The sequence below is a fragment of the Chiloscyllium plagiosum genome, chromosome 13, assembly GCF_004010195.1.
Source record: "Chiloscyllium plagiosum isolate BGI_BamShark_2017 chromosome 13, ASM401019v2, whole genome shotgun sequence".
NCBI lineage: Eukaryota > Metazoa > Chordata > Chondrichthyes > Orectolobiformes > Hemiscylliidae > Chiloscyllium > Chiloscyllium plagiosum.
The window spans coordinates 64,981,022-65,004,718 of NC_057722.1; the positions used below are offsets into that span (position 1 = coordinate 64,981,022).

At 36.9% G+C, this 23,697-nt stretch overlaps 1 protein-coding gene across 2 annotated transcripts in view; it reads left to right on the plus strand.

The window, feature by feature from the left end:
• Positions 1–23,073, plus strand: part of prkci (protein kinase C, iota) — a 142,731-nt gene extending 119,658 nt beyond the window's left edge. For both annotated transcript variants that reach the window (XM_043702652.1, XM_043702653.1), the window contains 4 exons: positions 5,527–5,606; positions 6,955–7,044; positions 11,989–12,104; positions 13,538–23,073. In XM_043702652.1, the coding sequence (XP_043558587.1) occupies positions 5,527–5,606; positions 6,955–7,044; positions 11,989–12,104; positions 13,538–13,625 (374 nt within the window). In that variant the 3' untranslated portion in view covers positions 13,626–23,073. The remainder of the gene's footprint in view (positions 1–5,526; positions 5,607–6,954; positions 7,045–11,988; positions 12,105–13,537) is intronic.
• The last annotated feature ends 624 nt before the right edge of the window (positions 23,074–23,697 follow it).

The window sequence follows — 23,697 nt, forward strand, 5'->3', positions numbered from 1 at the left end:
TTCTTCCTGACCTCTCCGCCCCCACCCCAGTCTGACCTATCACCCTCACTTTGACCTCTTTCCACCTATCACATTTCCGACGCCCCTCCCCCAAGTCCCTCCTCCCTACCTTTTATCTTAGCCTGCTGGACAAACTTTCCTCATTCCTGAAGAAGGGCTTATGCCCGAAACGTCGATTCTCCTGTTCCCTGAATGCTGCCTGACCTGCTGCGCTTTTCCAGCAACACATTTCCACCATTGATTTGTTGGAATACCTCAAAATTTGTAGATTTCTTCAGAAGTATTTTGGGATTGATGTGAGTAGGGAGGTGAATTGTTAACGGCAGCAAACACAACTTTTACATCCTAAAGAGATTTCTTGTTCCAGAGACACTGATAAGGTTGGAGACCCCAAGATGGTAACAGATTCAGCACAGCATAATGCGCCTGCATTCGAGTTTCACTTTAGAGACTTCAACAGATGATCAAAGCTAGTGAATCAGTGCAGTATTGAGGAAAAACTGCCCTGTTCAAGATACTGTATGTCGAATAAGGTGATTTAAATCCTCTGAGGTGAGGATAAAGGATCCATGTCAATGGGCTAAGAAATGATTGGAATTATCTACTCTGTCATTGGTAACATTGTTAAAGCAGTTGTTCTTCAGCTGTTTATGAGATCTTAAGCACAAATTTGCTGCTATGTTCAATATATTACAAAATTGACTACACTACAAAAATTATATTGAACTCTTGGATTTGTATTTTTATTTGCATGGGGACCTGGCACAAGTTCAGAATATCATTCACACTCACAGATCCAATCTGTGCTCGCATTGCAAATCAGCATATCTAACTATTGTCTTCGGACATTCAACAGCATTGCCATCACTGAATCCCACTTTCAACATCCTGGGTGTTACTATTGATCAGGAACTGAACTGGACTAGCCATATAAATACTGTGGCTACAAGGTTCGGTCAGAGTCTCAGAATCCTGCAGACTGCAGCTTCTCTCCTGACTCTCCAAAGCTGGTCCATCATCTATAAGCCGCCAGATGGAAGTGTGATGGAATTAGTCCCCCACTTGCCTGGATGAATGCATCTCCAGCAGCGTTCAAAAAGCTTGATACTATCCAGAACAAAGCAGCTTGTTTGACTGGCACCACATCTACAAACTTTCACTTCATCATGACCAGCACACAGTAACAACATGATATAACATCTACACAGCAGAAGTTTACCAAGGCTCCTTAGAGAAATCTTTCCAAATCCATGATTACTTGCATCCAGAAGGACAATTGCAGCAAAGGTATGGAAACAGCGCAACCCTCCTAGCCTCTCAACATCCTGACTTGGAAATATATCACCATTGCTTGAGTATTGCTGATTCAGAGTCCTGGAACAATACCTCTTGATGGCATTGTTGGTCTCCCTGCACCAAATGGAATTGCAGCAGTCAAAAAGGCAGCTTACCTGTACCACCTCGAGAAACTAAGGCAGAATAATAAATGCTGGTCTAGTCATTGATACAGACATCCCATGAATGTATAAAAATAAAGCATCTTCAGTCATTACTTAAAGTTTAAAAGAGAAATCTGAGATAAATGCTGTGCTCAAAACATACCATTGAAATCAACCTTGACACCACTTGCTCAAGTTGAATTACACAGCAGTGGTAGATGATTTGAAAGAGTTGTCCAGTCTTTCCACAGTACTTTCCCACACTTGTGTTATTTGGTTTTTTTCAATTATGTAAATACTTGAAAGGGGAAAGTTACTGCTGAACTGCTTCACACACCTTTCAGTCACTGCATTTCTTATCCTGTCAACTCGCTGCAGAACCATATGTTCTTTGCCTGTTCTCTCTCATTCCTTTGCCAATTGCTTTATATTCTCTGCTTAGCAAAATACCTAACTGTCTATTCTCCTTTATTAATGTCCCTTATGATTTCTTCCCTGTTCGTTAAGGAAGAAGTGCTTTATCACATCTTTCAAACATCTCAGTTGTGGAATTGTTGTAATTGTTATGAAAGCAATTGTAACGGGTGTGTTTGTAGTGGGCCACTGAAAGAGACTGCAGTCGCAACCGGTTTATTGCTAAAATCAGCCTAAAATCTACCATTGACGACTTTAAGATGGGATAGAGCTGCATAAATCTGGAGGGTCCTTATGCTGTACTGATTGCCACAGTACCTTGAATGGTCACCGAGTTGGATCATTTAGTGTTTGCTCAAGCTCTCTAAAATAACTAGAGAATACATGTCTGTTGATGTTTGAAAGTAGGACAGAACATAACACGTGTACTGAACATAGAACATTACAGCGCAGTACAGGCTCTTCAGCCCTCAATGTTGCGCCGACCTGTTGAACCAATCTGAAGCACATGTAACCTACACTATTACATTCTCATCCATATGCTTATTTAATGACCATATAAATGTCCTTAAAGTTGGCGAGTCTACTACAGTTGCAGGCAGTGCGTTCCACGCCCCTACTATTCGCTGAGTAAAGAAACTACCTCTGACATCTGTCCTATATCTATCACCCCTCAATTTAAAGCTATGTCCCCTCATGCTAGCCATCGCCATCCGAGGAAAAAGGCTCTCACTGTCCAACCTACCTAAGCCTCTGATTATCTTATGTCTCAATTAAGTCACCTCTCAAATCTTGAACTTGTACAAAACTCTCCTTTCTGAAATCAGAGATTGTACTTTAGTGGTAATATCACTGTATTAATAACCAGAGGCCCATGCTAATATTCTGGTGTCAGAGGTTCAACTCTCATTTGTTTAAATTCAATTAATAAACAACCTTGAAGGCTAAACTCAGCAATGGCCTGAGCAGTCTGTTGTTTTGGTCTCTTTGCCGAAGAAAAAGATATACTTGCCATTAAGGCTGTGTAGCGAAAGTTCACCAGATTGCTTCCTGGGAAAGCAGGATTGTTGTATGACGAGAGATTGGGTTGACTAGGCCTATATTAACTACAGCTGAAAATGTGTTGCTGGAAAAGCGCAGCAGGTCAGGCAGCATCCAGGGAACAGGAGAATCGACGTTTCGGGCATAAGCCCTTCTTCAGGAAGGGCTTATGCCCGAAACGTCGATTCTCCTGTTCCCTGGATGCTGCCTGACCTGCTGCGCTTTTCCAGCAACACATTTTCAGCTCTGATCTCCAGCATCTGCAGACCTCACTTTCTCCTCCTAGATTAACTACATGCAAGGCTCAGACAGATTTCTGATCATTAAGAGAATCGAGAGTTATGGGCAACACTTCCTCTAATCTGCATGCACAGCTGCATCAAGGGTCTATGCATGACAATTGCTGTGCCAATGCTTTGTGCAGCATATATGATTTTGGAGGTCTCTGAAAGCAGAGAAAAGATAGCAGATGTGAAGGTTATGGGGATAAGGCAGGAAAGTGGAGTTGAGGATTAACAGATCAAGCATAATCTTATTGAATGGCAGAGCAGGCTTGATGGGCTGAATGGCCTACTTCTGCTTCAATATTCTATGATCTTCCTGAGGTCAAGGAATGTGCACATTATTTCTTCTTTTGAAAATTTTAAAAATAGTTAACTATCTACATGAATTAAGTTTTTCATTCTCTGTTGTGTTTGTTATTTTGGTGGATTATGCTGACAGCTAAACGTGTTCCTGTTCTCATCCAACATCTGTGTTCACATGTCCAGTGTGAACGATTAGAAAATGATCAGAAGCAAGAATCCTGGTTATTTTATTTCTGGAATCCGGTCTGGAATTTTCCTGGCTGTTTGCCCATATTTTGTAGGCAACTTTTAAGTTCAATCAACAGTTTAGTTCACTGTCTCTTTGGACATGATTCAGATTTTGTGACTGCTCTGAACTGTGAGAGTTTTAGGTTTGATGCCATGGTTTGTTTATATTTAATTATCAGCCCTGAGAATAAAGTCCTTTTATTGGCAAATTTTTTTCTCCATTGTCAAGGCCTTGCTTCAGACACGATCAGTATTTGTGTAACTAATGTCTCCAGTCTCTCGGGCAGAAAAGTGAAAAATGGAAAGTGCATCACTGTTTCCTTAGCAACATGGTGCCAACCAGTTCTCCTATAGTGATGCTGCGATGCTCAGGCAGTCTGACTGGAAAAACTGTCTGAGGTTGTCTCTCAACTCAGATTATGCAAAATGTTGACAGATTCTTTCATTTTGAACATATATCAGTAAGAATGAAAGGAAATTAAGTTTACCTTCTATGCCAAACAACACTAAAATAATTTTTAAAAAAACAAGTGCTGGAAATACAGAACTGTTGTGAGGTCATTCATCTTGGTAGCATGAGCAATGTCTCTACAGGTGCTGCCCGACCTCCTGAGTTTTTTTGTGGTAACATTGATTTGATTCAGTGTTATGTAATGTTGATTACCGCTGTCTTGCAGACCTGTCAATGTATTGCAACGATGTTGTTATTTTTCATGGTTTTGTTTTTGGATGCGTTGACCTCCTGTTACCTCTAGTCTAACCAATTTGCTCCAATGTTCAAGTTTCTTCCAGACACCAAAGTCTGCACTATAAACAGTTCTCCTTTCATTACTCCAAATCTTTGTCTTGCTTAATCAGAATTTCTTCTTGAATGCTTCAAATGAATATAATAATTGTGACAGCTGTCTGGGAGGTTTTAACATAATGAGACTGAGTAAGCTATGAGTCTGTATATTGGAGAAAAGTAGTGTCAAGGAAACCTAATCAGTGTTGTAAGAGGTAAAAATCTACTAAACTGTGATAAATTGTTGAGATAATCCTAAACTCTGAAACCAAGGACATGTGCTCAAACTCACGTAGGTTGGGCAGGACAAAATTGTTTACTCTCCCAGAATTGGTGAAATTGTATATTGCCCAAAGACATACAGAAGGTGGATATCATCTCAAAATCCAGCAGTATTGTAATATGGATTTTTAATTTTGAGAAATTGTGGAATCAGAGTTAGTATACGTTGTGATAATTTTTAATGATCTGCGAACTGCATTGGTTTTTCTTCAGTCTAAGCGTTGTTACTATTTTTTTAAGTTTGGAGAAACCCTTCTCCATAATTACTGACCCTTTGACTCTGAACAGACTTGTACTAAAATAAACATTGATCATCTGCACAATTCCCTTTTTATTCTTTATAGTGCTAAATCAGAATTAAATTATTTGAACTGAAAAATGTGTTGCTGGAAAAGCGCAGCAGGTCAGGCAGCATCGAAGGAGCAGGAGAATCAACGTTTTGGGCATAAGCCCTTCAGGAATGAGGAAGGTGTGCCAAGCAGGCTAAGATAAAAGATTCTCCTGCTCCTTGGATGCTGCCTGACCTGCTGCGCTTTTCCAGCAACACATTTTTCAACTCTGATCTCCAGCATTTGCAGTTCTCACTTTCTCCTAGTTAAATTATTTGAAGTATGATTTGATGTGCTGTAAATTGTAATGCACGCAGTCAGGTTGAACAATATCTTGTTTAGTAATGCAATTTGTTAAATATTGGAATAGTATTGATGCTGGGCAGATTGTTAATTCAAACTTGTATTTTCATGCATTTCAGTCATTTTGGAAAAGCAAATCCGTATTCCACGCTCCCTCTCTGTCAAAGCTGCTAGTGTATTAAAAGGATTCCTCAATAAGGTATGGGTGGTAATTTTATTGCTTTTATTTTGTAGCATGAGCTTCAATCTTTTGTACCGTTTACTTGTCAGCTTGCACAGAAAATTTAAAACAAAAATATAGCTTCAACCATTTGAAATTATCTTCATTGTTCTTGGACATTTGAGGCTGATTGTGTCAATTACTTTACAGCAGCCCCTCCTGTTGTGTAATGGAACCTTTTGTCATTTTGGCCTTATTTTGTGGCTCTTTCTTTCTGAATATCTCAGCCTTGTTAACTCTTTCCATTTTTTAAAGCCTAACTCTTCAGTTATATTAACTGGCAACTTTTTAACTATTAATGTTTAGCATCTCTTTCTCTCCTATGAATTTGATTTGAATAATTACTGTTGTGGATAATGCATTTATGTTGTTCCATTGATTTTACAAAGAAAAAGTTGTTCTGTTTTACCTTCTGAACCAAAGCTTCTTGGAAATTGGTGGATGCAGCGTGCGTTTGGAAAGATTTATTATTCTATTGTTCAGGAAACTTTAATTGAGGAAGGTTCTCAATTATTAGATTGTGCAACCTAGAATTCCATATTAACATTGGTGGAATTTCAGGATTGTAAACTTTACTGAGCCTTGAATATGATTTGATTTGAGCTGCGCAACCTTCGTTCATGGAATTTCAAGACTCTAGGTCATGCAACCAGTGGAGCAATCATAGACAAAACATCTTAAAGGGTGAAGAGGTATAGAAAATTGGTGTGCAAGTCCCACTTTACAGAATTGCATATCTAATAGAGAGGTAGCATTGCAGGTACAGATAACTGACCAATATCATTAATATCAAAAATACTAAGGGTCTGACTATTTGTTTATTGTGAGTTAGATGCTAGTCTTTCATCTCAGGGTTCAATTCCAGTTGGGATTCTAGGTATGAGCGTTTCCTTTACCGTTTGTTCAGAACTTCTATGAAATGAGTCTGGCAGACGCAGCCCAGTTTCTCTCAGGTATGACAGCACATCTCAGTTTTAGCTTAAACCTACTTGGTGCAAATTGCCATCTTATTTTGAAGAGTCATTGGCTGATTTGGACAGTGCAAGAATGGTCCAATGCAATATGATGTATGGTTTTAAAATTTGGTTATTAAATCATGCTAGGGCAGATTAGAGAGCTCTTTGGCTGCAAAAATTAATTTTACTGACTCAGTTCTTGTGTCCCAAAACTTGATACTTCGGATGCCAAATGTTTTCCTCCCTAACTATAATTATAGCACTTCTGGCAACACTGCACTAACATTAGAAAAAACTCAGTCTAAATGCTGATTGAGGTAAGGCTACTTTTGTTCTTCAGTGTTGTCTTATTGCTTATGTTTTTGCTGCAGGATCCTGCAGAGCGGCTTGGATGCCACCCACAGACAGGATTTGCTGACATTCAGGGTAATCCTTTCTTCCGCAATGTAGACTGGGACTTGGTGAGTTCACAGGAGCAGATTCATCTTCAGATTATAATTACCTCATACATAATGAAACTGTATGAATACTTGTGGTTCAAATCCTTTTTTGTATTTTTTTTGCAGAAGATATTTAAAATTTCTATACATTACCCATTATATGTGGTAACCACCTACCTTCTCATTCAAGACTAAATTTTGAGACAATAAGTTGGATAAAATTAATACTTACTTGGAAAATTGGGTGTTAATTAAATGCAGGAAACATATATTTGATGGGCTCTGTTTTTATTTTAACATTACTATGCAGTGATGGAGAAAATGATGTAGTTCTCATGCATTTTGCTGTACAATGCACATTTAATTTTAGTGCCAGATAGAAGGCTCATTGATTTTTAAAAAGTAAGTGGTAAGACAGTAAGTAAAGACAGCGAGGCTAGGAGGTTGGTTAAAGGGCAATTTTATGATTTAAAGCCTCTGGCTGCAGGGATATGCTGTTTTTCAGTTATGCCAGTTGCTTCCTCGAGCGGTCTGGCTGTCTGTCTGTTTTATTAATGGAGGTTGACTCCAATTCATCTGTGTCTACCAATCATGGAAATATTCAATGACATTGCCTCCACAATGCTCCTGGTGAAAAGGAGTTCATTGATAGGAAAAATGTCTACTTTCTATCTTAATTCTCAGAACCCTTATTTTTAAGTTTTATTCTCTACTTCTAGGCCCAGCCACAGGGGAAATAAACTTTTACCATCCACCCTGTCAAGTAGCCTCAGGATGTTGTATGTTTGAATAAGATCACTTCTCATTCTTTTAAACCACAGTTGATATAGGCTCAGTCTGTCTAATGACCTTTCCTCAGAAGCTAGCTTCTTTGTCCAAGGAATTGTTGGTGGGCCTTCTCTACTCTACTTTTTAACTTTCTTTCAGTGGAGGCTAAAAACAGTGCTCCAGATGTCATATTAACAGTGGTCTACACAACTGTGGCAAAACATCCCACCTTCTATATTCCATTTCCCTTGCATAAAGGACAAAATTCCATTTATGTTCATAATCAGTTGCATACAAGCTTCTTGTTGCAGGGCACCTAGTTTCCTCTGTACCACAGAGACCTGCAATCTCTCTCCCTTTAAATAATTTGCTGCTTTTCTCTTCTCAAACTCAGTCATGGCATTTAGAAGGGCCTTATTTGTGGAAAAATGGTTAGATTAATGTTATTTTACTTGGTTATTCTGTTATTGCAGCCAATGATAAGTGGCACAAGACACCGGCATGCCATCCACCCCCACCTAGCACCCTTACACAAGGTTGTGTATTTTTTTGGTCAGTCGTCATGAGTGCAAGGTATAAACCCTTGACTTGGTCTCCTTTTAATAATTGACTCTTGTGGTGCAGAGGGTACAGTCCCTACCCCTGGATCAAGAGACCGGGGTTCAAGTCCCAAGTGCTGCGGAGGTGTGTAATAACATCTTTGAACAGGTTGATTAGAAAAGTAGGTTAAATTTTTAAAATATAAGTAATGTTTATGTTTTGTACTGCCAGATAATTATCCAACAACGTAATTTCCTTTTCACACATGACTCTACTTGAATTAAGATCTAAGTGTCCTGCTTCACCCTAAGAGGTTCCAGCATTTTTCCCTATGACAGAAGTCAGGCAAACTACCCTAAATTTATTTTGCTGTTTGTGTTTCCCTTACTGGAATGTGAGCTTTGCTGAATGTTACGTAATATTGTCTTAATTGTCTGCTATTGCATATTACCCTCAACGTAATTTACCAATTTACTTTAACTGGCCCTTTCCAAATGCTCTTATAATTGGTAGAGGTTGGGTCATTGAATATTTTTAAGGTAGTGGTGCATTGCTTCTTGATTATAAAGGAAATTGATGGTTGTTAGGAGTAGGTGAGAAAGTAGATTTGAAGCCAGGATCTCATTAGCCATGACCTTATTAAAGTGCAGAGCAGGCTAGGAAGGCCTGCTCTACTTTATCTGTTGAAATAGTAGTATAATACTTAGTGTCCTCTCCGCTGAACTTTACACCCAATTCAAATATGTTTTGATCACTGCACAGAGATACCTTTACAAGATGTTATTAATTAATCCAGCCTCATTGCACATTACCAGTCCTAGAATAGCCTGCTCTCTGGTTGGCTATAGAATGTGTTATTCTGAGAAACTGTCCTGAGAACACTGTGTGAATGCCATCTTCAAGACAACGTTTCCTAATCTGATTTGTCCAGTCTATATGTAGATTAAAATTACACGGTTAAGAGGACATCTAATAAAAGTTCAAAATTGAGAGAGTCCTTAACAGTGGATGGGCAAAAGAACAATCAATAGAATTGATAGAATTTGTACTGATATAAAGCAGTCATCAGACTTGGAAAGACCAATTAAATGGTTGAAACAAAATAGGTTTTAAAATAATTAAATGAGAAAGGAGAAGTCTGAAGTTGAAATAAATAAAGACCCAGCACAGGAGAATGGGTCTCGTGTTGTAGAACTCTTAAGGTTCAATGTTCCTTTCCTACCAGCAATTTTGTTTCATTCATCTCTTCCTTTTTCCATCTTATGGAAGTGTGGCTTGTTTAATATATTGTTAGTTAGACATGACCGTTCTTAGGTATACATCCCAATAGTAAATAACAAATATTATTTCTCATCTCTTACTGTCAATAAGATCAAAATATCCTATTGAAAGTTCATATATGATACTAGACAACAGGTGTTAGCAGGTAACTTGATAATTGAATTATAAATACATTGCTCATTAAAGGTTAATCTAGGTTAGGAATATTCACTAGCTCGGGGACCCTTATACTTTCGGAGAATGAAATAATCAAACTTTGGATATAGCAAACATCAATTTTTGGACCATGAACTGTAACAATTTAAATACTGCATGCGTAAACTGCATCAGTGGAATGAATTCAGGGAATCAGTCCTAATTTCTGAAGGAATTAAGTTTCCTAAGACTTGAGTATGTTATGAAGATATGGGTGTACTTTGAGAGTTAAAAGCAGCAGAACTACCGGATGCAGAACCACCGGATGCAGAACCAAGTGTTCTCAATAAGGCAACAATGTAACACTGCTCGAAAACTCGATTAACTTGTTGCCTGGAGGAATTCGGCCAATCAGTTTAAATTATACCCCGAAAAATATCAAACTCCAATCCAGTTTGAATTTAGTGTACTGACAATCTTAAAAGCCAGTGACACAATCCGATGCTTTGGGGGTATAAGACCAGGGAAATTTGAACAGTTGGGAGGAAAACTGACAAGCCCCGCATGTAAACAGACTATTCGAAAAATAGCTTTCTTAAAAAGGTACCTTTTCGATCAGTAACCTGTGACGCAGAAATTTCTAAGAAGAAAAGAAGGCACAGGAAGATCTGAATAGAAGAATGAAAGCTGCCTGGCTTTGAAATAAGAAGTGTGGTTTTGTAAACCTTAATTGGGAGTTTTATTAGACTAGTATTATAAAACGGAAGGTAAAAGATAGGTTAGAGGAAGAAATTGTAAATAGTGGTGAGTTAATTATTCTGTTATATTTTAAGAAATAAAGTTGTTAATTTTTACTTTAAAAAGTTATTGGCCACTTGAATTTTTATTACTGCACAGGATAAATCTCTTCTGTGTTGCTGGTTTTAAATTTAGCTGGAGGGTTTGCCCTGTGTTGTGATAAGAACCATTGATCAATTACTGTATTCCACCTTCTAATTCTTTTCCACTGCACCACTAGGTGTATTGATTCTTAAATTTATTTTCCTCATGTGACTATGGTAAGAAACTTAAAATGTTTCTATGTGCCCTTCTAGCTCTGCTGCCAAAATGTGCTTTCATATGAATATCCGGAAAACATCTTAGTTCATCAATATGTCAGTTTCAGTTGTCTCATTACTATCTTTTATTTTCTGAAATTGTTAATTTGCGACAGTCATTATTGTAATCAGATTTGCTGTTGAGACAAAGTTAGGCAGCACTTTAAGGTGTAGGGGATAGCATTACATTATTAAGGGATATTGAATGACTAAGTGAATGGGCAAAACTATAGCAGATGTAGTTCAGAGTAAACAATTGTGTGGTGATCCATTTTGAACCGAGAAAAGGGTAGATCAGAGTACTTTCTCGATGGTGTGAAGTCAAATACAGTGGATATTCAAAGAGACTTGGGTGGTCAGATGCATAGGTCTGTAAAATGGCACAAATATATGCAGAAAATAATGAAGAAAGCTAATGGAGGCTGACCATTATATCTAGAGGACTGGAGAGCAAGGATGCAGAAGTTATGCTGCAGTTATACAAAACTCTGGTTGGACCCCACTTACAATACTGAGAGCAGATCTGGGCATCACACCCTAGTCTTGGAGGGAGTGCAATGTAGTTTACAAGAATCAACTGGATTTCAGGGGTTAAGTTAGAAGAGAGATTCTAAACATCAGGCCTGTTTCCTCTAGAATTTAGCAGGTTAAAGGGTGATGTGATCGAAACATTCAAGATATTTTAACAGCGAAAAACACAGTAAATAAAGGTAAAAAATTTCCACTTGTTGGGGTTTCTAGAATCTAGGGGGCACAGTGTGAGAATCAGGTTCAGACCACTGAGGAAACACTTCACATTCAGGGTTTGGATATTTGGAACTCTCTTCCACAAATGACGGGGGGTGCAGTTATGAGTTATCAATTTTAAATCTAAGTAGATCAAATGTTGTTAAGAAAACGTATTAAGGACTATTGGGTCAAAGGCTGGTATATGAAATTAAGTCACAGATAGGCCATGATTTCATTGAATGGTGGAAGAGGCTCAAGGGACTTAATAGCCTACTCCTGTTCTTATGTTCCTACTATCTAATGAAGGGTGGTTTTGTGCTTCTGTTAGAGACCATTTTGCCTGCAGCTGGCGGAATGAACCTGCATGTACAACCTACAGTAAAATTGAACATGTCAATTTCTTTCATTGATCTAGATGGAACAGAGGCAAGTTATTCCACCCTTCAAACCGCATATTTCTGGTGAATATGGACTTGACAACTTTGACTCCCAGTTCACCAATGAACCTGTCCAACTCACTCCAGATGATGAGTAAGTAATAGTCATGATTATTTTCCTTTGTCATCTTAAGAACCAAACAGTTGATTATCTCAAATTGGAGTGATCAATTATTTTATCTTCAATCCAATTACCTGCAAAACTATAAACTTTGTGGGTAGCTAAAATTGTTCCTGTAGCACCTTGAGCAGGTATTAATCATGCCATTGATTCTCATATCGGCCTTGATTTTTATTCTAATTGAAAATGTGTTACAAAGAAAGTGGAGAAGCTACAACTATATTGTGTGTAACTACTACATTGGAGATCATTTGTGACATCTAATGTGATTAAACTAGGCAAGTTTATATGGTTTTGGGTGTAGCTTCATTCTGTTAATATTTTACCGTGGTCATGATTTGTAGGAGGACATTGAATATGTTTGAAATAGTCTAAAATTGAACTATTGTGTCACAGTGTGAGATTCATACAACTCAGGAAATTTATTGAGCCCATGCCAGCTCTTTGTAAGAACAAAGTAATGTGTCCTACCCACTGATCTTTTCTTTTAGCCCTGCAACATTTTCATTTTTAAATATTCTTCCATGTTGCTTATGGAAGTTGCTGTTGAATTGGCTTGCATCATGCTTTTAGATAGTATATTTTAGATCATCTTAACTTGGAGCAAAAATAAAATTGCTTTCCATGGCCCCCTTAGCTTTTCTGGGTGTTATCTTAAACATGTACAGTATTCTACAATGACCCGCCTGCTTGTGGAAAGATTTTTGTCCATTCTATAAAAGCACATTCAAATTTGAGCAAGTCCCCTTAACCTTCTGTATCTTTAGAAAATGATTCCAATTTCTTAAGTCTCTGAAATACTTAAGTTATTTAAAGTCTCGTAAGTTTGGCAGTAAATTTCAGGGCCTAAGCCTTTATGAAGCCAAGGACGTCAACTTATTTTTCCATCTGCAAAGATTTGTAGTTAACATTGAGATAATGAACATAAAATTTTCAAAGGTTCTAACATTTTATTGTGAAATTACTTTTGGGGCAAATGATCTGTATCTCATGATTGACACTGCATTGTTCTTCTTGAGCTCAATTGCAGTACTTCAACAAATGCTGCTACAGGTAAGATATGTTGTAGGCTGTCTTACTACAAAAAAAATTAACTGTTTTAGTTTTACTTGACCTTTTGGACTTCATTTCCCCTTGTGTTCCTCCAACCCTCAAGCAATATATGTAACTAAGTACAATCAGGTGATTGAATGTTGGGTCTCTATTGTTCTATTGAACGGATTTGCACATGCTTTTTTCCCATCTCCCCTGTCCAGAATTACATTCTTAGCAATAATTTAAATATTACAATTAAGAAATCAACCCACACATCTCACTTACAGAGTATACAAGTACTCTAAATGATCTAATGTTGCATTGTTATTATTTCCATGTTCCCGTATTTCTATTTTTTTTTGTTTCCTTAGTGATGCTGTAAAGAAGATTGACCAATCAGAATTTGAAGGCTTTGAATATATCAATCCCCTTCTGATGTCAGCTGAGGAATGCGTCTGATCAGCTAGAATCTGTGCGTTGTGGCCAGTGTCTCCAACCTTGCATGTGAACAAGCTGAAAAACATGAATGCCTTGCTTTAGTAGCAGAAGCCTTTTCTTTTTAACTCTGCAGCTAGTGGTTTGAGAAAGCTCATCTCACTCAATTCTGATCCAGCAATTAACCATATGAATACCTGCAAAAATCTGTTCCAACAAAAACTAGTCTTCAGGCTAATTGCCCGAGTGTTCAACCACTGCAACTGGAGAGAGATTACCTGTTCATTCCTGATAATTCCTGCTGACACTACTAACTTGATGAACAGGATATTTTTGTTGGGGAGTAAGTGTTATCTTAATTTATCTAAGAACTGACTTGTTTTTTTCCCATTGGGACATTAGGTGGAAGCTAACTTTAATCTCTTGGTGTTGTAGTAACCTCTCCATGCATGATTTAAGGATTAATTTGTTCCCCTAAGACACATCTGCCAGCCTGTAGTTAGTAGTATTGCTCAGGGAGATGACAGCTGATAACTTTGATTAAAAATGCTTTTGCTGGGAAAATATTACCCATATCCACTGGAAAGGTATGTCTAAGATTAGACGAAAAACATTTCAAGCATTGCTTCCAATTACTAAGACAATGCCAGCAATATCATTTACAGAAACTGGGTTATGGAAAAACTGATGGCATTTATCTCATTTGACTATCAGATTTTTTAAAAAATTCAGAACATCTTGGTACCACACAAATGAGAATTAAGAAGAAAAGTGCACAAACGTACTGTGACTATACTCTTGCCTGCACTGATGTGGAGGGTGTCTTCTTTATATATAAATATGTATAAACAGCTAAAGTTTTGTTCTGACCACATCGCATTGATTAAGGCTTTCAGACTTGTGCACTGGAGCTGAGCATCCTGGATTGTGCATCAGATAAGAAACTATCAAAGCTGTCACTATTATACTTCAATGCATAAAAAACTAAATTGTCTTTTCTGTCTCTCTTGCAATTTGTCATGGCTATAGATGATGCCAGGAAAACAAAACAAAGCTTTCGTAGAATTGCTCAAATAATTGGAAATAAAAGATGTCCCCGTATTATTTTTCCTTTGCCTTCTTCTGGAGAAAGAGCCCATATTTCCAAAATATGTAATATTCACTAGTGTTTACTAGAATCTCTTTGGTTATGTTCATGACATGAATAAAGTTTCTTACATTCTTGCCCCACAGCATATTCAGACTTCAGTAATTTCATGTTAGGAAGCAGAGCAAAGCTCGTAATGAAATCCTGAACAAGTCAGTTCAGTGATATTCAGCAACTTCACTTGAGGCACTTCCCATTCCAGAGTTTTTCTGTTTTACAGTAGCACAGAATGATCACCAATTGTCCCAAGTAAAGAAAATCCCTGTCGTCATGTTTGATAAATTGCAATTAGAATTTTATATCAGAGATAAAATTTCGATGTATTTTTTGTTCTGATCTCTTGTACAACTAATCACCCATATTTTACATATTTGTGTTAATATGGCTTTCTTTCCCCCTCACCCCATGATATTAATGTGCTGTAGTGTGTATAGTTTTGATTCATTTTAGACATGATGCATCGTAATTCAGCTGAATTTGGGCTGCACTTTCATCTGGTTGTGATGAGTTTCTTTTATGTTCCTGCCTTGTTCACACTCAGTTGCACTTCAGATTTCAATAATTGCATTTAATACTTGACATGGTTACTCAGTTACCTACCTACCTTGAAAGAGAATTTATTCTACCAAGTGCTGCATTATCCTAAATGCTGCGAAAAGGGATGACCACAGACTGATTTCACATTCTTCTTCACAATGGCTGCTAAAGTCAGTGTACAGTTTTTTCCTACTTACCAAGCACCTTGTTTAAAATAGCTGAAGAAGTTAAATATGCATTTGTTTCTAATTATTTTGAATTCAGGAACTGTTTATGATGTTTCGGGGTTCAATTCAACAATTCCATCCATTGTTCTGTGCAAGTAAAAGCCATTCTCATTACTTATGACCAAAAGTGGCTGCTATTTGTTGTGCTCAGAGTTTACTTTGATAAATAGGTCAAATTCAGGAGCATTCCAGAATTTTGGGGTATTTGGGATGCTTTATTTTGTAATGAATAAAACTGGGTTTGCTGATTGTTGGAGCATTCTTCCACAGTAATTAATGTCATTGCAAAGAGCACTACTTTTAATACCTATCAATTTGAAAAGCATGTGTTTGCTTAAGACAAATTTTGAGAAATACCAGTGTGTGTGTTTTTTTTAGGATAATGGCACTCTTCAATATGTTGCATGTCTCCTGTAAACCTGTCAAGCATTCTGAAAGGCTGTCATGGAGACTGTGTACCCTTCTGGTTCCATGCTCTTTAGTTTTTTTAAGCACTGGTAATAACACTCTTTTCTGCTTATTTATGAGTGTTACAGTGCAGATGCAGGCAGCCATCATAACTTGCACAATTATTGCAGTTTACTGTTGTCAAATTGAATGCTGGATAGTATGGAGCTGCTGGAGCCAGTTGATATTTTCCACACTGCTAGATCATCATCCCCACCACCACCAAGCAAAATATAAAAGCCAACCATCCATCATGTCCAGTGCCCCCCCCCCCCCCGCAACAATACAAAAGCCAACCGTCCATCATTTCCTACTGAAGGCAGCAAATCTTGCTGGGGAATGAAAACTGGGCATCTTAGCAAACTGATATTCTTCATGTGAAAAATGGTGACTGATGGCAAGTTATTAAAGTATAAATTGTGGGAAGCAGTGACCAGTCATTGCCATGATGAAAACATTAACACTTATACACCAAGGTGATGAAAACAGCTGCTTTAATATTTATTTACTTTTGGTTATTGGAATGCATATCACTTTTTTTTAAAACGTCTGTAAACACGTGACATAACTACATAGGTATTGGGAACATGCCCAAACTTTCACAAATTGCAGTCAAAGCACCATGTTGTTACCCAAATTTACAGGAGAGTTGATAAGTTTCTGTAATATGAAGATGTTATTTTGTATTTTTGTAGAAAATGGTTTTTGATTGTTTACAACTGCCAAGAGCAAGTTCAAGTTCAGTGGTTGAAAATTTATTGAGATTGTGAAACTTTTACGTTCAGAATAATTAGTAAAACCAAATAAGCTACATCACATTTTATACATGCACTAAGTATTTAATTGCTCCATGTTATGTTGATTTTAAATTGTCCTTGATCTCTCCATCCCTCAAAGAATCTTTATTGGGTTGATTTCGACGTAAAAAATTAATTTATGAACTACTTGATTGGGCATTTCCATGATTTAGGTTACTGGTCATTCATTTTCAATGGGTAATATTCCCATTTAAGGAATCCAAGTATTTCTGTGAAGGACCAGAATCGATCTACATGATCTAATGCACCATACTACAACCCAAACATGACATAGTGCCTATGCTTTTATTGTGTTTAGAATATTTGCAAATTATTTTTAATAAAATTAAAATGCTGGAAATAGTTGGCAGATCTTACAGCATTGGAGGGAGTTGTGTTTGCAGGTTGTTACTCAGCTGATATTACTCAACGCCAATTTGTATCAATTGTATCTTCTATCTAACGTCATTTCCATTCAGGTTCCTGTATCGTTCAAAGCAGTAGGAGAGGAATAAAGTGACTCTTCTAAATATTTGTCACCTTTAGTATTAACTCATCCCATTTAACAGACATAAAGCGTACAGTCACATTTATGGTATGAAGCCTATTGCTGATCGTAATTGGTGAAATTTGGAATCAGGAAATTGAGGATTTAGCAGGTTAACACTAAGCTTTTCATTCGTGTTTCTCGGTCATGGTTTAAAAATGCATAAAATTTGGTTTATTTAAATTGGAGCATTGCAACACTGTCAAGTACACTGTTTCTGGGATCTGTTACTTATAACTTTTTCCTGTTATTGCCCTGCTTAATGCTCCAGATGTATTTTTCAAATGCAATTTAATTTGTCTTCATCCAGTGCTTTATTTATATGGGGACATGCATGTTGATTTCAGCAGGAGATTCTGCTGTTTGTTTTGTAACTACTTAGTAAAAACTACTGATTTGAATTTCATATTGGTAGTGTGAAAGACTATTTAGTTTTATGCTGTACTCTGTAATAATGTAATATCCTGCATGAATTCCTTTCAAGTAAATGTGGGAAAATATAGTTTAATAGATCCAATAGCAAGGATTTGTTCTGATGAGACCATAATTACGTATATACGCTGGCACAGAGTTAGGTAAAAATCTCTGTCAGTTTGTGAATTGATAGTGGTGTTTCAGTTTTTTTTATTAATCATAGTGTCTTTCATTAGGCAATTTTGATTTTTTACTAACGTGATGTCTTAGATTAATTCTTAATAATCACAATCATTTGTTTTACTCTTTAAAATTGGCATGTGGCATCTTGTGTTTTTAGGTCATTTTGCACTGAAGGAAATCACTGTTCTCTACTATCTATCTAAGACGAAATTTCAGTCCTGTCTTGTTTTTGTATTTCACGGTGAGGTTCATTATAATGGATTAGCTGCTCCTTAGGCTGGGATGTTCACTTTGTGGTAGTATACCAGGGAAACAAGTACAAAGAGTCCAAGAATTAGTTTGTTTTCTTAGAGTATGGTTTGCACATTATTTTGGTGAGGGAGGCAGGAGTATCATATTGGTTTAATTCAACTTAATATATACATTTCTTCAATGAGTTCAATAATCCATTATATTGAGGTTGTACATAATAATTGAATAATAGATAATTGGTTCTGACTTCAGTCGCATCCACTGTCTATAAACTCCTGCTCCAGTCCTGCCATTCCTATTGTGGCAATTTCCTGGAGGCACTAAATTATTAGCTGATATTTGTGCATTAAAGACCCACTTTATAGACTTTTAGAGGTTGCAAATATGCACAAATAGGAACTTATATTGATTTTCACTATTTTCAGTGAATTATAGAAATCTCTCCACAATGATTTGAATGACCGCTCCCTTCCCCCACCCCCCCAGCAAAATATTCATTAAAATGTTAATGTTAAGAGTTGTTTTCTCAGCCATAAATGTTCTCTAAATTTATGTGGGAGTTGAGCTAGCTTCTGCAGCAGCAACATATCCCTGATGAGTTGGTAGACTATTGTATTTGCTTGTTCGCTACATTCTCTGAATAACTGCTGAAAAACACCTCCAGTATGATTTCCATAATCTCACTCCTTGAAAGTAAAATAGTGAATTCGGGCCGTAAGACTCTAAAATCTCTGACTTCAGAAGCTGGCTCTTTCTTTTGGCGAGAAAAAGCCCCAGCCCACCAAAGCAGAGTCTTCTTTTCTGGAGTATTGCAGGGGAGAGAGAAAATGTGGAATTTATCCAGCTAATTGTCTAAAGAATGATTCCACATACTAATGTTGACAGTTTATCAATCAATTATAAATTGTGGCAAGTATTCTCTGCCGTAGTTGGACTGCTCTAATCCGATATAGATTAGATCCTTGAGCATAGAGCTGGTGAATGAGTTTGCTCTGTGCTTTGCAAAGGCAACACGAGTGAACACTGATTTGTTCAGGAATATTGAGTTATGGATTATATTTTAGTCCTGGTATGTTAGAAAATTAGGACTGGGACTTGCATTGGTGTTGAGTGAAATTGAAGGTGGTGGGAGGGGAATATTATGATGCTGAAACATTTGCTTAATTACAATTATGTAATTATATTAAATTTATCACATCGACACTATTTCTGCTGCTAGTTCAATAGTACTCATTTACACCCTGAGCCATAAGTAATCATGGACACATATCTGATTCAGTGAAAGTTATAAAAGTCAGGAATGCAAACAGGCGATTCTGCAAAGTTCCAGCCATTCATTGTGAAACTTCTTGGGGTATCCATTTGTATTTTGCATTATAGGTGGATTTATTTGATAGATGAGCAAAAGAATTCAGGTTGGAACAGTTACTTTATCTGTTCTAACTATATTGTTCTTTCAATTACAATCTCTTTGCCTACCTTTATTTGGGATTAACTAATCAATTTTTCTTTACTTATAGAAAATATTTTTTATACTTTTGATACACCGAGTAACTGCTTTGTTACTGTAGTTTTATGAAAGTAAAGGAGATTTAATGGAAGCATTAGGATTCAGATCATTACTGATTTACTGTTTGTTCATGTGCCAAAATATCATCAAAAAAAGGTTTTTTAAAAATTGATAGGATGGATGATTTGTGTTTGTGTTTTTATAAAGGGATGTGGGAAATGAAATTCAAAAGTAAATATGAAGGGATTATAATTCAGTAATTGCATACATTTCACACTCTAACATCTTTTTAATGAGGTATTTTCAATCTGGAAAATATTTAACTGGGAATTTCATGTTAAGCATGCGCAGTCACAGATTGATTTGTTAATTTTTAAATCCCGCGCATGCTTGGACAAAGAGTAAGTTAATGTAGTTGGGATTTGGAATTTACCTCAAGCTTGCATGGCAGCTTAGTCATTTCTTTCATCCTTCTGCCATAGTAAATAACACTTGGCATTATTGCACTGAAACTAAAGCCATTAATCTCTTAATTATGTCACAGAAATGAATACTATCAATTTTGTATAGTGTTATCAGGTGTGATCAGGCAGTGGGTGGTAGCAGTTGTTTGAGGTGAGTGTGATCTTTGTCTTCACTTAACTATTATATAGTAAACTCTTATGAGGGCACAAAATTAGAAACTAAGAATCCTAGCTAGTGTAACTCCCCCGCAACACACTTTCTAACCCTTCCTATCCCAATTTGCAGTAACCCTTCACCCCAATTGCACCTTAATTCCCAGGCTAAAGTGCACCTGTCTGCAGGAGCAGTTGTAGACAATGCAGCCCTTTGAGCTTCCTCCTGTAATTTCATACAATTATGGCTGAGTTTATCAGTTCTACTTCCATGCTTACTCCCCATATGCCCTTATTCCCAAACGACCAAATACATGTCTGTCTCAAGCGTTGAATATACTCAATAATTGAGCATTTGCAACCCTAAACTTAAAAAAATTCAAAGAACTGTGAATGATGGAAATCAAAAATAAGAACAGAAATTGCTGGCAAAACTCAGCAGGCCTGACAACATGTGTGGAGAGAAAGAGGAGTTAACATTTCGGGTCCACTGACCCTTCTTCAGAATTCTTTGATGGAGAATTTCATAGATTCATAGCCCTTTCTATCAAGAAAGTTTTCAGTTTTAAATGAACCTAAGGCTGTAGTCCTATCTTTGAAACTCCCCAGTCAGGGGAAGCAACCTCTTAGTTCCTACCCTGTCAAATAATTTCAGAATCTTGTGTTTTTCAATTAGGTCATATCTTGTTGTTCTATACCTGAATATAAACCCTATGTACAGATGACCCCTCGTATCCACGGGTGATATGTTCCAAGATCTACCGCAGATGCCCGACTGCAGATAGGAGCAAACTCTACCATTTAGTGGGAAACTTACCTCCCTGGCAACATTTATTTCTGGAATGTTCCATATAATATTTCCAGACCACGCTAAACCACGGATAACTGAAACTGCGGATACAGGGTTCTACTGTACTCAGTTTGTCCTGTGGCCTGACAGAACCTGTGGTTATGTCTATCCCATGATTGCTAATTTCGTCAAATTGGTTTTGCCAAGGACAGGAAGAAGGATTTCATGTCAAAAGAAACCTATTCATTTAATTGACATTTAAAATTAAAGCTGCTACCTAATCTTATCATCCTGGTACATGTGATTTTTTGGGAATGGGGTGGGGGGGGGAAATACAACTTCAAACTTAACTGTAACATTTGTCATCCATGAGTTACCAGATCTGCCCCTTTATGTCATGCAAATCAGAACTGGGCCATATGATTTGGTATGTCCGATAGCTCTCAAATCTGTACACTTAAACTTGAGAATTTTCCATTTCTTTAGTTGTTCGCTCAATTTCCCACTTGAAGTGAATCATAAACTGACCAGTGCAAAAGTGAATTATCTCAGCCACCTTCTATCACCCAATGGGAAATTCATAAGGTTACAAATATACCCATATCCGATATTATCTGACATCTTATGCTAGCTATAATTTGTAGCTTTGCATGAAACATTATCTGTATGCTGGTGTCAGCTTCTAATTCACCATTAATAAGAATGATGTTGAAAATTAAATCAAAAAGACAACTGCACTTTCCACATGTTTGTTTAAATCTTTACTTTTAAGATTATTGCATGTACCTGTGATGTCAGTCACTTAATTTGATGTTCAATCTAATACAAAAGCAATAGTGCTTTCTGAAATAGTTTTGCATTACTTCCAGCCTGCACTAACCTCTGATTCCAATATAAGGGTCTCAGGGGAATCATCAATAAATATGCAGAAACCTGTGATTAATTTTTACTTGGATTATAGTTCTTTACCTCCGTACTAATGGCAGCTGTCAGAAATGTGTATTTTAATTATTGCTGTTAATGGCTTTAGCACTAGTGTATTGGATTTTAAAATTTTCTACCTTGTCATTTAACTCAACTTGTGTTAAAACATAATTTGGACAAGAGAGGAGTTCTCCATTTGAGAATGATATTTGAAATTTTGATTTGAATGTTTATACTCCAGGCTTGTTTAAGTGAATTTGTATTGAAGTCTTCAGAGATTGTACTAATTTGTGACTTTACAAGATAATCCTGTAACGGATTTATAGCAACAATGAGCAATAATTTGTTCCAGTTCAGGGTTACATACCTGGAATTGCCAAGAGGTAACTACAACTCTCTTTAAGCATAAATTAAGTTTTCGTAGTGTAACTGCACCATGGGTTTTTCGAGTACAGGTTCCCTGTGTGATTGGTTTGACCGGTTCATGAACTTTCTCTTCAGCTGTTAAGTGATTCCTTAAGTTTGTTTATAAGAAAACTTTGGTGAAAGAAATATTGCCACCCTCAGCTCTTGTAAGTTTGCTGTTTTATATGTTCAGCATGTGCAGAACTGCAGCCTATTTGTGATCTGAGATTAGTATGTGGGGAACTGTAATGCTGTAAATATTTTCAATTAGGCCATATTTTTTCTTCTGTGTTGTGCTCCTGTGGACCTTTAATGTCCGTTATTTTGATTTTACTTGCATCGCTTTATATGTTTCTTTATGTTAGAGTGTACAGATGGAGCAGGTGCAGCAGAGGTGAAATTAGATCTTGTAATAATGTTGCCCTTTTTAACACATTTTTAAAGACTTTGGAACATGATTTTTGGGTAAACGTCACAACATGTTTGTTCTTTGTACTTTATGTATTCACTGATTTAAAAATCTTCTCAAAACTTCTGCATTGGTGCAAATCATGTTTTAAATTGATGCAGTGTGCTGCATATGTTAACACTAAATGCCAAATACTGTCATATACATTCCTGAATGTGGCAGAATATTGTATGGGTTTTTTTAAAATAAAGATTGTGCAAAATAAAGATTGTGCTTCAAACTGTGTATTATTTACCCTTTTCTCTCAGTCTGTCAATCAAGATTTGGAGATGCCAGTGTTGGACTGGGGTGTACAAAGTTAAAAATCACACAATACCAGGTTATAGTCCAACAGGTTTAATTGGAAACACACTAGCTTTCCGAGCGACACTCCTTCATCAGGTGATTGTGACACAATCACCTGATGCTCCAAAAGCTAGTGTGTTTCCAATTAAACCTGTTGTGTTTCCAATTAAACCTGTTGGACTATAACCTGGTGTTGTGTGATTTTTAACTCTGTCAATCAACAACCTTAAAATGGTTATGAAAAGATTAAAATCACTTAAAATCAAATTACTAATTTCTCTAAAGTGCAAGCATGTTAATTTTGGGTAAGAATGAGAAATATACAAGAAACATCATTTTGAGACTGCTTGCAGGATGAGGCAGTTAACCTAATGATGCCAGGATCAACTCTGCCTCAAGTTAGTTAATTGTTTAAATGGTTAAGTTTTTTTCACTGGAAAAACATTAACTTATCTGCATTTGTCACCTGTGTGTGGTGAATTACAAAAGAACTTACGTTTCTGTTGCGCACTTCGCAATCTCTGGTTCTACTATGTTGTTTGACA